The following is a 14,368-nucleotide window of genomic DNA, read 5'->3' as shown; positions in this document are numbered from 1 at the left end:
CACAGAGATACTGCTGCTGACTGTTGCATTACACTCTTTAGGATTTCCTGATCAATCTGGCACCTTTTCATAATACACAATTATAGCACTATGATTCCACTGCCATGGTTCCATCCTGTGGAATCCTGGGATTTCCAGGTTAAGGAATAGCATTTACAATCCAAAAACAGAGAGTGCACCAAATTAGAAACCCAGGATTCCACAGGATGGAGCCATGGCATTTAAAGTGGAATAATAGACTTGAAACTGTATAGTGTGAAAGGGCCCCTGACAAAGTTGGAGGGAAATCTGTAATTGTAGGGGCGTTATTAAAGTGTATACAAGCCCCTCTTCTTCACAATTGCAAATTAATAACACCAGAATTAGATGAGTGGAGGAGATAGATGTTTGTCTGGTTCATGTTTTAACACAGCAGATCACCCTTTTAATTTTGCATCTTCAAACCTATGTGTGAACTGAAATCTCATAGCCTTCATTTTTTGCGATGGAATTCTCCCATCAAAAATGTGATTTGGGGGGGAAAGTACAGTCGGCCCTTCTTTTACATGGGTTTTTTATACACGGATTCAAGCATACACGGTTTGAAAATGTTCAAAAAAAGTATAAATTTCAAATATCAAACCTTGATTTCCCATTTTTTATACGGGACACCATTTTGCTATGTCATTATATTTAATGGGACTTGAGCATACATGGATTTTGTTATACACGGGGGATCTTGGAACCAAACCCCAGTGTATAACAAGGGTCCACTGTTTGTACAAAAATGTCTCTAGTAGTGAAAACAGTATATAAAAAAACAGGCAAATGAACTATTTCTCTCCAAAATGTGTATGTTTGCCATGTTTGGGAACCTTCTTGGCCATGAAAACCCATTGGGTGACCTTAGGCAAGTCACACACTCTCCACCCCAGAAAACCCTATGATAGGGTTGACTTAGCATTACCATATGAATTGAAGGTTCACAAAAAACCAAGATAGAATATATTTGAAAAGAGAGTATAAAGCAATGTTTGAACTGAAATGTTCAGTGTGCACTGTGCACTTTAAAAAGTGTGCTGCTTGGTCAAAAGTGTTGTCGGTTGGTTTGGTTTGGTTTTCTGTCTTAATTTTCTTTTCTTTTTTCTGGTTTTTGTTCTTGTATTTTGTTCTTGTGTATTGTTATAATTAAAATAAAATGGAAAAATATTCAGAGTGTAAACACAGATTCTCCAATTAGGGGACAAAATGAACGTAACATTTGGAAGACGCAAAACTGAAACTGACAGATATGCCCTCCCTTAATGTGGAGAAATTGTTCAGTCATAGAGGACATGCTGCATGAGATCCCTTCCTTGTTGTTTCTTCAAATCAAAGCCAAGCTTATTTGTTCAATTTAATTCAAGTGATGAGCAGATTCATATAAACACATAGTCCACACTGATTTTCAGCACTAAAGATTAAATCTTGCACTTTCCCATCCCTGAAGGGTTGGTGGGTTTCAAACCAGGAGATTATCCATTTATAGTTATATAAATTCACCATCTAAATAAATTTCAATGGAATTTTACAGGACATATCTACAATGAACTTTCAAACAATATATAAACACAACTGTTCTAGTTTTTACAAAAAATCTCTCCACTAAAAGAGAAGCTGCTGGATAAGGCAGATTATAACAAGGAAAATCCCAGCCTTGCAGTTTACATCAGTTCTTACTACAATTTAATTAATGACTTCTTGTTTCAACATGGCTTAAAACTGAAGATCAGGGTACTTCAGGATAGATGGCTCTTTGCCAATAAAGTAAGTACTTCATGTTTACATTGAACACTGAAGATGACTGAACAATATAATGCTCTACTCTCTTCAGCACAGATTAGAGAGTGCTGATGTATACACACAACATTAAATAAATGAATGCCTAGCCAGGGATAATGATAACAAATGTGTAAGCTGATTTAAAGGAATATACCATGTGTATCTCTTAACAGCTAATCTCCTCTATAAAAAGGTATCATTCTTTTAAAAAATACAGGAACCTATCTTTGTTTCATAGCCATATAAAGTATATGTAGCATCTTTGTATAGATTGTATACAAATCCACATTTTTTTCAACCAATTCTTCCAAGGCCAATTCTTCCAAGAAATCTTGCATTTCCTTTAGTATTTTGAAACAAGAAAATGTATCACTGTTGCCCTTGGGAAATGATGCTGAGATCCTATGTCACAAATGTAGTTATGAATGTGTGACTATCGTTATTGAATGTGGTCAGGATAGATCACTGATAAATACATACTGTGCAGCTTGCTGTTCAGATATTCCACCCCAAAGACCGAAAACATTGATATGTTGCATAATAGTTTTTCCCCCTATAATATGGATGTAAGTGTATTCATACTACAACATTATAATACTTTGATTCCACTGTAGCTGCCATGGTTCGATCTTATGGAATCTTAGGACTTTTACCATTCTCTGCCAGTGAGCCCTAATATTGTCAGGGGACTGCACTGGGGAATTCCAAAAAATTGCAGAATTCTGTAGGATGGAGCCATGGCAGTTAAAATGGTATCAAACTGCTATAATTATGTAGTATAGATACACCGTGCGATGTGAACAAAATTTTAATGGAAGTTTGTGCAAAGAAACACCTAAAATAAATGTATGTTTGCTATTCATATCTGTCAATCCATCTGTAAATACATGTCACAGTGATAAACAAACACTAAAGTTGCTTATTTCTAAGCCAGCTTTTGTAATATTTGTGGTCAGTTTATGATCCAGCATCCCTATTTCGTTGGTTCTTCGCCTTCTATTATATGTTTATACTAAGCCTTTTATTAGTATATTGTTTCCAAATTGTTTCCAATTCCTTCTCAATTTATTTTTCAAGTAATTTGTATTATTTTCAGCCTGTGTTTCCTGTTTCCATCAACATGTGGACTGCAGCTGGCTCCATTAATTGATTATAAAATCAATTGCCCCCCACTCTACTTTGGTCTCTGCATTCCCTCAAGGACACTTTAATGAATGTAGTCCCCAGTTTCCTCACATATCAATTCAAGTTATATCTAGAAAAGTTTATTTTATGATAAAGGTAGAACCTTTTGTGCAGACTTTTATAAGACTAGAAGGATAGTAATGCTACCTAGTAAAATGCGAAATAGGAAATGATGCACTCTGTAAAACCATATTGTATGGACACATTTATCTCCTAACTGTTCCATTGCCTCCTGGAAATAGTTTATTTGGAATGACTATTAAAATAGTATTCTTCTCTTTTACAAAGAAACTGTCATGCATGTGGAAGAAATATGTCATACAGAACTCTGCTTCTATGGCTATTATTTATTGTATTATCAAAATAAATTCAAAAGTGGATGAAATTTTGCCCGCAATGGATTGGATTAGAAATCATCCAGACAACTTCTTACCTTGCTTTCTCCAATCCATTCCAGCCCTGGTTCCCAAATAGCTTAGAATAAGGTCTGTAAAGTGTGTGTGTGATGAGTAGATGCTTACTTTGATTGCAAATGGTTTTGTTCCCTGCACCCAAATTTTGCCTTTCTTCAAATTGTTTAAGAATTTATTTGGGACTCCATGGTTAATAATTAATCTAGTTTCCTTTGTGTGTAATGTAACTCCATGAGTCTTCTAGCTCAGAAGAGGGTACCTAGCAGCCACGAAGACAAGGGTAAGAATTGTGCAACCCTTCAGATGCTTTCAACTGCAGGTCCGGCATTCTTCACTGTTGATTATGCTGGCTGAGCTGGAAATTTCAGTTCAACAGCATCTTGGGGGGCGGGGGGCACCCAATTCCCACACCTACTCCAAGAAGACAGCTACTGCTAATGGTGCTGAGCTATATTTCTTTAAAGCAGGAATGGTGAATGTAAGGTTCTTTTACTGTTTCTGGGCTCTAGTTCATCACTGGCTATGGAGGCTGCAGTCAAAGGACATTCCTGAGCCTTGTTTAAATTTAAAGGACAAAGTAAGAACCCACTGTGCCCACAAATCTATTCAGAAATTTTTCACCACATTCTAAATTCTAAAGCATTACCCTCCAGAATTTCTCCCCATGAATGAGGTGCAGATTTTAGTCTATATTTAATTTCAGTCTGCTATTATTTAAGTCCTCTATTGTAGATATTGAGAGCCAGAGTGGTGTAGTGGTTTGAGTGTTGGACTACAACTCTGGAGATCAGGGTTCATTTCCCCATTTGAACATAAAAACCCACTGGGTGGACTTTGGCAAGTTACACTCTCTCAGCTTCAGAGGATGGCAATGGGAAGCCCTCTCTGAAGAAACTTGCCACACACACACACACACACACACACAATAGGTTTGCCTTAGGGCTGCCATAAGTAAAAAATGACTTGCAGGTACACAACATCAACAACAAATTCTAGATATTAGTATTGCTGTTGTAAAATTTATTCATTTGGTGTACTTTTAGCCTGTTTTTCGTCCAATGTAAAACAGTATATAAAGCTTCCAAGCCAAAGTTTTTCTTGCTCTGATGATGCTGTGTGTTCTCTGAAAGTAATAAGAATCATTTACACATATTAGCATTAAGAAGCCATCCAGACGTACAGTTAATATGATAAAGATGTGAAAGTGAATTTGAATAAAGAGAGGGAATTAAATTATGGAAAGTGAATTATGTCCTTCAGTCTATAAATTACTTCTGCACTGTATGACAAAATCCAGGCAGCTGTGATGACCGTCTACTTCAGTAGTTCCTAAACTTTGGTGTTCCAGGTGTTTTGCACCTCCACTCCCAGAAATACCAGCCAGCTTAGCCAACAGTCAGGAATTCCGGGAGCTGAAGTCCAAAACACCTGGAAGACTTAAAGTGTGGGAGCCACAGATCTACAGCAAAGATGAGAACTTTGCCTAAAATGCTGGCCCTGTAGGAAATTGCCAACTGCTGGGCACACCTGATAGTCCTGCCATAAGTCTCTTCTATGTTCCTTATGCCAGCTGGCAAAAGCCAGATGAATCAGCTGAAAGTTTCTAGGCAACCACAACAAATATGCCTCAAAACATCTCCTTTGGAAAACACAGTTTCTCCCTCTCCTTGTTGTGATCCATAGAGATGATTCATCACAATAACGTTTAATTCTAGCAGGCACAAAATGTGGCTATCATGTTGCTGGCATCAATTCAAGATTCTCCCAGTCATTCATAAAAACCAGTAAGCCATGTAGGAAAGCAAGCCAAGTAGGAAATCAGTAGAAGAGGAGTTATAATTCAGAAACATCATTTTTTAAAACATAACATTAATTTGTAGAATATGGGCAAATATTAAGAAGCTTTGTGTTTGAGTTTATCCCAAATTCTTGAAATCTTTATTAATTATAACATCTATATGTCCAGAGGAATATTACCGTTGAAATGCAGTTGTTGTTTTAAAAAACAAACAAATACAGTTGAATATTTCTCAGAACATTAAATTATATGAAAACTGAGAAACAATTTACACAATCTATACTAGTCAGAGATTTCCTCACATTTATTTCCTCATGTAAAAATGCCTCTGTGTTACCTCTGGGGTTCAAAAGAACCTCAATATCCCATTCACTAGAGACACTGTTTCTTTTGAAGATCAGTTCCATAAAATAATGAGGATCAGAAAGCTTCCAGGAAAGATTCCTAACTGCCAGTTATTATGCTTCACATGGACATGACATTTCACAGCATTGTGTGCTGAGGGAAATGAATTCTGGGTGAGACATTCCAAAGGGACATAAAAACCTTATGTAGCCTTCCATAAAATGCTGTAAAACACAGCATATCAACAATGAAAGAAGCTTGACTAAAAAGACATGCCTGCTGCTTACATCCTCCCTGATAAATGCAGGTAGGAGCAGTAGTCTGTCCTTCTTTTCCCCCTCCAAACATCACATGGGAAACACATGTTATCATACTATCATTTGAGTCTCTAGCCTCAATGCCACTTCTGAAACAGGATAGCTGAATTGTACCTTGCATGTTAAGACTGTAAGCTGTGCTATGAGCCACAAGCTTAAGATATCACAGAGACGGGAACACCTGGGGAAAAAGTGATAAATTCAGTTCTGCCATTTTAAACAAGTTTGAAAAAAATCCCGCTGAAGTGATGGATGTTTTGCCTAAATAAGAACAAGCAGGAGCAGGTCCAGTGATCTTTGATTTCCTACAACAACCCTGTTTGGGGTTTTATAATCATTCAAATTTTTAAGGTTGACACCCATTAAAATGAAATTTTAGTATTTTGCTTTTCTTCCTTTCTTTGAAATGGGAATGATTTAGGCTTTGCAGAAAATACTCTCAGGATTTCTATTGTCTGGCTGAGTCTCTGCAATACAGTTCATGAAAAATAATGTACACATGGAATGTATTCTAGATTATTTGTCATCATTTCATTAGAAAATCAAATTCTTTCCCTTCTGGGACAGATATAATAACAGACACTTGGGAGAAGATCTGGATTCAGATTTATTTCAAACTGGATTGGACTGATTCAGATGTCCAAATTAGAGCAGAATACTCCAAAGTGGTTGAATCGGAATTTAGGCTCTCCTCAACATTCTTCAGCAATTTGGGTTGAAAAAGGCACACAATTAGTATGTCTCTAAATATTGAAACGTTGTTCTTTAACCTCTCCATAGAAATAAAACATCAGGTTAGGATGAGGAGCAAGGGGAAAGGAAGAAGTATTTTGTAGCTGGTTTTTTTTTATCACAGTGAATGGTTTTAACAGGGCTCTCTAATCATAGCACCTAAGAGGAGAGATATTGAAGTAATAGGAGTGATAATGGCTTCTCAATGTTCTTTGCTGGTTCTCACCCCAAAAGCAGAAATTATAAAATTATTTGGGAAGAGTCTGTGGAATCTGGGAAGGTGTTCAACATGGTGCTTACTTGGAAACTGCCAGCTGTTCAAGTCCTTCTACTTTAGCCACTGTATTATCTGAAAAGCCATATCACCATTATCCTTTCAAGTTTTAACATCTGTGGCAGAAGGCTTTCTTTCAGTCCCACCAATACAGGCACATTTGGAGTGAGCCTACTTGGAAGTGATGTATGTTTCTCCCTTTACACTTCCCATCCCTGAAGAGGACAGAGAATTTTATTATGTTTTTTGCATCTATGTGGAGAGCAAGATATTCTATTTTGGTTGCTACTCACAGGCCCAAAATGCACAGGGCAAAAGAAGTGGCTTCTGGCCTCTTTAGGGGCATGGGATTCAGATGATACATATTGGAAGTTGCTTTAGTAATGTGACCTGGTTCTTTGGACCAGATCAAAAAGGAGCTGGAATTTGCAGCAGCCAGTTTAGGACCAGGACGGCGGTCTGCTTTGGAAGCAGGCCATGTGGTCACCGTGGTCCTGGCCCAATTATGACCCGAGCATGGCTGGAGCAGCTTACAGCTCCTCCTGGCAGGCCATCTGCTTCATTCCATAGAGAACCTCCACCTTTCCTGATAAATTCCTATGAATGAGGGCTATAAAGTACTGAGCTGTCTATTGCTCCATTAGTCTTCATGGCGTTAGTGTTGTGAACTATAAAACTCCATTTGGAGTATCTAACAAAGAAGGATGGCCTTTGTTTATCTTTAGAATGGGAATTCCTTCCTCTCCCCCTCCCTTCCTGCAACTCAGTGGAGTAATTCAAATTGACTGAGACTCAAGTAAAATGGATGGCTTTTATTACTTAAGTAATAAGACTGTCATTAACATCAAATTTCCCATGGAAGTGCCTGTCCCATTACTACTTTTGCAAATAAAATATCTGCAAATTCTCACACCTCAGTGACCAGGTACCAAATTTCAGAGCTCATAAATACTTAGCTGAGCATCAAGAAAATAAAAATTCTGTATGTTTAACAGAAAGCAACAAGCTTTGTGACATTCCTTCTTCTCAGTGACTACTCCCAGCTTCTGGAACTCCTTCCTACATGAGGTTTGGTTAGCCACAGGAGAAGCCGTTAGTCCCTTGTTGTCATGAAAATATCTTTTTATTTAGCTAGACCTTTGGCCCTTGTGGCAAAATGAGATTTTGATGATGTGTGTGTGCTTTTTAACAAATAAGTTTTAAATGAATCTTAAACTGTTTGAACTTTGTGTGTTTTAACAGGACTGTTATTTGGATTTTAATTTTTTTAATTTTTTTATAGTAATAGGTTTTATGGGCAATTTGTTTTAATTCATTCAAGACTGCCTTGAATCCTGTGCTGGGGAAAAGGTAGTTAATAATTAAACTGTTAATTGTTTAAACTAATTGTTTACCTTTGTATTGTCTGCGGCACCTAGCTTTCTCAAGTTTTTTTGTGGTCTCTTGCCTTAGTGCACTTCCATATGGAAGTGCACTAAGGCAAGAGACCTTATATATATTACAATTCTAGAGTGCTTATCCACCCACATCCCAGGCTGGCCAAGGGTTGAGGACCTGTAAAAATGAAACATAGTCACAGATGCACCCAGATGATGGTTTATTGGTTATATAAAGGTGTTAAGAGAAATAACAGTAGCAATAGCATTTATATTTCTATACTGCTTCATACTGAACTAAGTAGTCTCTAATTGGTTTGCAAAATGTAAGCTAACTGCCCCCAAGAAGCTGAGTATTCAGTTTAGTGACCTAAGGAAGGATGCTAGGCTGAGTCAACCCTGGAGCCCTGGGATCAAACTCACAACCTTGTGGGTGTAGTTCTGGCTGCAGCACTGGCATTTAACCCCTGCACCATCAGGGCTCAGCAATAAAATGTAAAGGCAAAGGGGAAAATAGCTCACATCCCTTAAGCTGAATGAACCTGCCCTTTATCACATTTGCTGTCCATCAACAAATGAACTAGACACCACCCGAATGGATCACATTAAATTCACCCTCTAAAGACCTAGTGGAGGTTCAAGGGGTATGGTGTGCATTGGATGACACCCCAGAAAAGGGGTGACACCTCAACAGGCCTTCCTCCCACTACATCCCTCCAGGGTTGCTGTGGCACTGGAGGCCTCCTTGTGAGGAAACCTCTCCTGCCATAGCAAAGGAGTGGGCCCAGTGCACCTTTTGGCAACTCCCCCCCCCCCCAGCAGCCCATCCCTGGCAGCCCATACACACATGGAGTGACACTAGGGGTGTGGATGCCACTGCTTAGGATCACACTGCCAGTCTGATTTTTCATCCTGGGTGACAGAAAAGAATAATATGATAGCTTAATCTACAGTAGGATCTCAGCCTTGAATTTCTGAATCGAGACTTACATTCATTTGTTCAGTTTCCCAAAGAATGTGTTTGCAGCTATTGGCTTCACATTTAGTATGTGCTCTCCTGTTTCATTTTTGATCCTTGACCAAATTCTCTAAGGATCTTTGGCTCGTATCTCCTTTACCCTTTTTTGTTCTAGTCACCTATGACTAGAATTTGGCATCATGTCAGACATTCTTTGAATCAAAATGAACCAAATTGGCTCATCTCTGAATCAGAGCCCAAATCAAATTTTGTGGTCAATGCAAATACCTAACATAAAGTGAGTTATTAAAATTTTTAGATATGGTCTGAGTCAATACAGAAATCCAAATTTTTGTACCTCTCATTGACTGTGATAGGAAATGAACAAATATTCCCAAAGAGCAAGACTTTCATAATCATAACTTACAATAACCATCAACTTGGAATTCATGAGAAACAAGGAGTGCAAAAGCACTCTGTATTCAACAGTTCTGCAAACTATTGTTTGGAGAGTTGGCAACACATATTAATTTAGCCTTTTTGTATTTTAGGTGGCCTGCATCAGCTGCCATTTAAAAGCTTTTGTTTCAAGACTACAGATAAATACAGACAACCACTTAGCATAGGTTAGTCACTTTTAAAAAAAATCCAGAGTGGAGATGCCAACCATATGGAGAGGTATAGAAGAAGCCATTAAATTTCAGCCATATGTTGAATCTAACATTAGCTTACTATTGTTTCCCACATTACAGGCAGTTGAAGAAGCATAATAACACTGCTCATAAAATGGATGAAGCCTATAGAATATTGGCTCTTCATAGAGGAAAATGTATTATTTTGATTTTACTTTTGGCAATCTTGGGGAAGGTTGCATGACATTACTGTAAACGTGTCTAATTATACTAGATTTAATATACATGCAAAGAAAGCAAGAGCATAGTAGAAATACTGGTAAGATGTATACTCGACCAGTAGAATTGGCATTAAAATCCTTAGCTCAAAATTTAATTATTAAATTAAATTTTAATAAACAAGATGATGCCAGCTATTGAACAGCCCAAGTGACTCAAATCTTTTCCATAATCTACTTATATTGCAAGGTCTTACAAATGGATGACCTGCAGAAGATGATACTTTTATAAAATAATGTATTGAAAAGACAACACTATAAATGCTGCCAGGGTCATGAAAGGGATCTGATGTCTTAATTGTAGGGAGAGGACCACAGCGTATCGAGGAGAATAGTGCATGAATTTAACCTGGAGTTCTTGACAATCCAGAGAAGAAGCAGATCCAGCAGGATATTGTAGGGCTTTCATGTGGTTTTTGGTTCCATTGCATTCAAGGAAACACTTATTTTAAAGTAAAGTGCAAAATCAGGTTCCTAGGCATAAGAAAAGGCTGGATGTTTGCAATGATGAGTAAATGTATTACAAAGTGGATTATGTCAAAATTAATTTTAATTCTACATAAATGCAATGAGTACAAATTCTAGAATTTGGGTTATATAATTTCTGAAACGGAGCACTTATTTTTTTAACTGTTGTTCATATTCTTTCTGTGATATTAACCCTCATCTCTATTGTGTTATATATTTTCCACTTCTTTAAAATATTGTATTGTAAAGTTAAGGGATTTTTAAAAACAACAAACAAACATACAAACAAACCACAAGCCCATCTGTTTATCATTTTCAACAGCTGTAGGTATCCAGATGAAACTTGAGTTTTTCCAGAGGAAATTTTGGACTGCTAGTAGACAGGTATGTTACAACTGGATTTTTAAAAGCCCTGGTGTTACTTACCAGCCATATCCCACCTAGCTTTTACTGAGAGTCAGTAAAAGGTTTGACATAACTTGTATTGCGTTTTCCAGTGAAACATTAATGGCAACTTTATGATTAAACAGAAGAATCTAAAGACTTTTTGACAGATAAACTCCATGAGATAATTCATTAACATCTGTTAAAGTCCCAAGGAGCACTCTCAAAGTAGACCTTGCTGAAATGCAGAACCAGGAATGCATAATGGAATCAAAATAATCCTTCCCTTGATGGTGGAGTTTTTAACACACTAATGGATATGGAGGGATGGCAATGTTTTGCTGATTTCCTCCCTGCTACCCCATTTGATGTGATTTTAAAAGAAGAAATTTCAAAGAGGAAAACCTAAGATTTCACTTCTCTAATTTCCTGATAAGATTACAGCTGCCCCGCCCCTTACACGGACTTGAGTTCACACGGAAGGCAAGCCCCAATCAAAACAATGGGTTGTATGCCCGTGGCGCATGCATCATGGCACGCCGCAGCAGCGTGCCCCATTATTTTGAGCATATGCTTGATTCCCCTTACGTGGGAGGGTCTGGAACGGATCCCCCACATAAGGGGCGGGTCTACTGTACGTGGATCCATTCTAGTCTTGCTTCAGGGCTAGGCTTGAGAGGAAAGCAGGTATAGTCATTCTAGAGGATGACATATGCTGGGGAATGATTGGTGGACAACCCTGTTGATTCTTCTGGATCACTGAATAGACTTTGACCATGTTATTCTTCTTAGTTTCCTAGCTGTATTGGCCTAAAGGCAATGGGCTAGATGTTCTCCATTGAAGTGGGCAAGACTGTTAGGTGAGGAGAATGGCTGCTCTACAAAATCATTGCCACCCTGGCCAAAGCTCTGGATTCATTTTAGTCTCAGTATTCATGTGTGGGAAATGTGAGGGGGAAGTGAAGTACACTCAGTAGGTACTTCCCAGATGAGTAAGAAAAAATAAAATGCATATCAACCGCTCCTTGTCTGTCTTGGAGAGGACTCTAGTATTGAGCGGGGATTTCTTCCTTTTCCCACACACCCCAGCTTTTTCCATACATACACACCACCCTGCCCTTGTTTTTAAGTCAACCTTAGCATTTTTGTGGTTATACTTTGTTCTCTTACAGTGTACATCTCTTGATGGACGATGTTCTATAAGCTGTGATGATGAGGTAAGTGTTACCGATGTTTTCTTGATATATCATGTTTACACTGCCAGTGTTTCTAAGGCCCTTTCACACTACACAATTATAGCACTATGATTCAACTTTAAATGCTATGATTCTGTCCTATGGAATCCTGGGATTTGCAGTTTAAGGAGGGGTATTTAGGATTGCCAGCTAGAGAGCTCTAGTGTCTCATGAAACAATAGAGTTTATCGCACAGGGCTCTTTGTACACAAATGGAATGGTACAAAAGGGGCCAGGAAGGGAACGGAATGAGTGGTGGATGCATTTTACCGCATACCAAAACACCGTCGCCACCACCAGAAGTTCCTGTTCTGTTCTCCACCTGTCCCAGAAGAGGCAATTTTTGAGAAGTGTTCTGAACAGTTCTCAAAAATTGCCTCCTCTGGGACGGATGGGATGGGGACTTCCAGCGGCACCAGCAGCATTCTGGTGTATGGTAAAATGTGTCCTCCACCCATTCTGTTCCCTTCCTGGCCCCTTTTGTACCGTTCCATTTGTGTGCAAGGAGCCCTGTGCGATAAACTCAAAAGGTAGAGCAGGAGAGAAATATTTGAAAAGATACTCATATTCTGATTTCTGATGCTCAAGCATTAGGTTTTTTTTTTAAAATGTTCACATTAGTCTATCACAGCATTAAAGCTTTTTTAAGAGAATTAAAACTTTTTTTTTCTTTATTTATTGTGCCTTTTGAAAAGTTATCTCCCCCCCCCCCTCTAATTTTAATGTGTAACCATTGACAATAAGCTCAGCAGAATTCTTAATTTCATCTATTTCCTTGTCTTAATTTGCCAGATGTAAATGTGTCCCAGTCTCCTGTAGATTTATGGATGAACTTTAGTTTGGATTCCCTCCAAAATCCTCCATCCGCTCTTCAGATAGATCATATTTATATCAAGTTGTCTTACAGAGGTGGATATAGCCTCTATCCACAAAGTAGAATATAAGGGCTTTGTTCAGCTTTCTCACCTTTTGTCAAGACATTACACAATGGGTGGTCCAGGATAAGCAGAGATAGTATTTCAAATAGCATTATTTATGTAAAGGAACATTTTTTGATTTGTACTTGTTTTCTTTCTGAAAGTTGCCCAGCAATCAAATACATATTTGTGAGATCATCCGGAGATTGGGTGTACACCGATCACACCCAAATCTATTTCTCTATGTCTCCGACTGTTGCAGTGACTAAGGATGGCGTCTCTCCTCTGGAGGCCTGCCTTGGGTTGGTAATAGGCTGGATGAGGGAAAACAAACTCAAACTGAATCCAGAGAAAATGGAGGTACTTGTGATAGGAACCACAAGTCCAGGGAAGGAGCTTTGTCAACCAGTCCTGGATGGGGTCACACTACCCCCAAAGGATGAAGTTCGCAGTCTGGGAATACTCTTGGACTTGTCCCTGCAGTTGTCATCTCAAGCAGATGCAACGGTCAGGAGTGCTTTGTACCAACTGCAGTTGATATGCCAACTGTATCCCTACCTGGAACAAAAAGATCTTGAAGCAGTGGTACATACACTGGTAATCTCTCATTTAGATTTCTGTAATGCGCTCTACATGGGGCTACCCTTGTACCAAGTTTGGAATCTTCAATTGGTTCAAAATGCAGCAGCCAGATTGGTCACTGGTTCTTCCAGGTTTGACCACATAACACCAGTTTTAAAATCACTTCACTGGCTGCTGATCAGTTTCCGGGTGCAATACTAGGTGCTGGTTATTGCCTTTAAAGCCCTACATGGCTTGGGCTCGAACTACCTGAGCACCCGTACTCTCAGAACAACTGGGAAGAATTTATTAGAACAACAAATGTTTAGATTAGCAACAACTTCCCAAAGAGCCTTCACTCTAGCTGTTCCTAAATTGTGGCATGGTCTTCTGGAGGAGATCCGTCTTATTGCTTCCTTGGAGGCATTTAAGAAGGCAGTTAAGATGGATCTCTTCCAGTGAGCTTTCCCACCTGACCTTGTCTAAGATATATTGTTCCACCTCCTTGACTATTCTATTGTTATCGTAAGTTGATGATAGTGTAAGTTTTAATGTAATCACTATTGTATTTTACCAACATGTTTGTATGCATTTTAGTTATTGTAATCCTGCCTCAATCTATCTGGGAGAGGCGGGAAAATATAAATAATAATAATAATAATAATAATAATAATAATAATAATAATAATAATAAT

General features: G+C 38.4%; 1 protein-coding gene across 2 annotated transcripts in view; it reads left to right on the top strand.

The window, feature by feature from the left end:
- The window catches only part of CACNA2D3 (calcium voltage-gated channel auxiliary subunit alpha2delta 3), a 726,617-nt gene that overhangs the window by 646,861 nt on the left and 65,388 nt on the right, over nucleotides 1-14,368 (top strand). For both annotated transcript variants that reach the window (XM_042453686.1, XM_042453685.1), the window contains 2 exons: nucleotides 10,899-10,960; nucleotides 12,133-12,177. In XM_042453686.1, coding sequence (XP_042309620.1) covers nucleotides 10,899-10,960; nucleotides 12,133-12,177 — 107 coding nt within the window. The remainder of the gene's footprint in view (nucleotides 1-10,898; nucleotides 10,961-12,132; nucleotides 12,178-14,368) is intronic.

This window comes from Sceloporus undulatus, chromosome 2 (genome assembly GCF_019175285.1).
Source record: "Sceloporus undulatus isolate JIND9_A2432 ecotype Alabama chromosome 2, SceUnd_v1.1, whole genome shotgun sequence".
In the NCBI taxonomy this organism is placed as follows: domain Eukaryota; kingdom Metazoa; phylum Chordata; class Lepidosauria; order Squamata; family Phrynosomatidae; genus Sceloporus; species Sceloporus undulatus.
The sequence above is the reverse complement of the archived record's forward strand: the minus strand, read 5'-3'. Positions and strand labels throughout refer to the sequence as shown.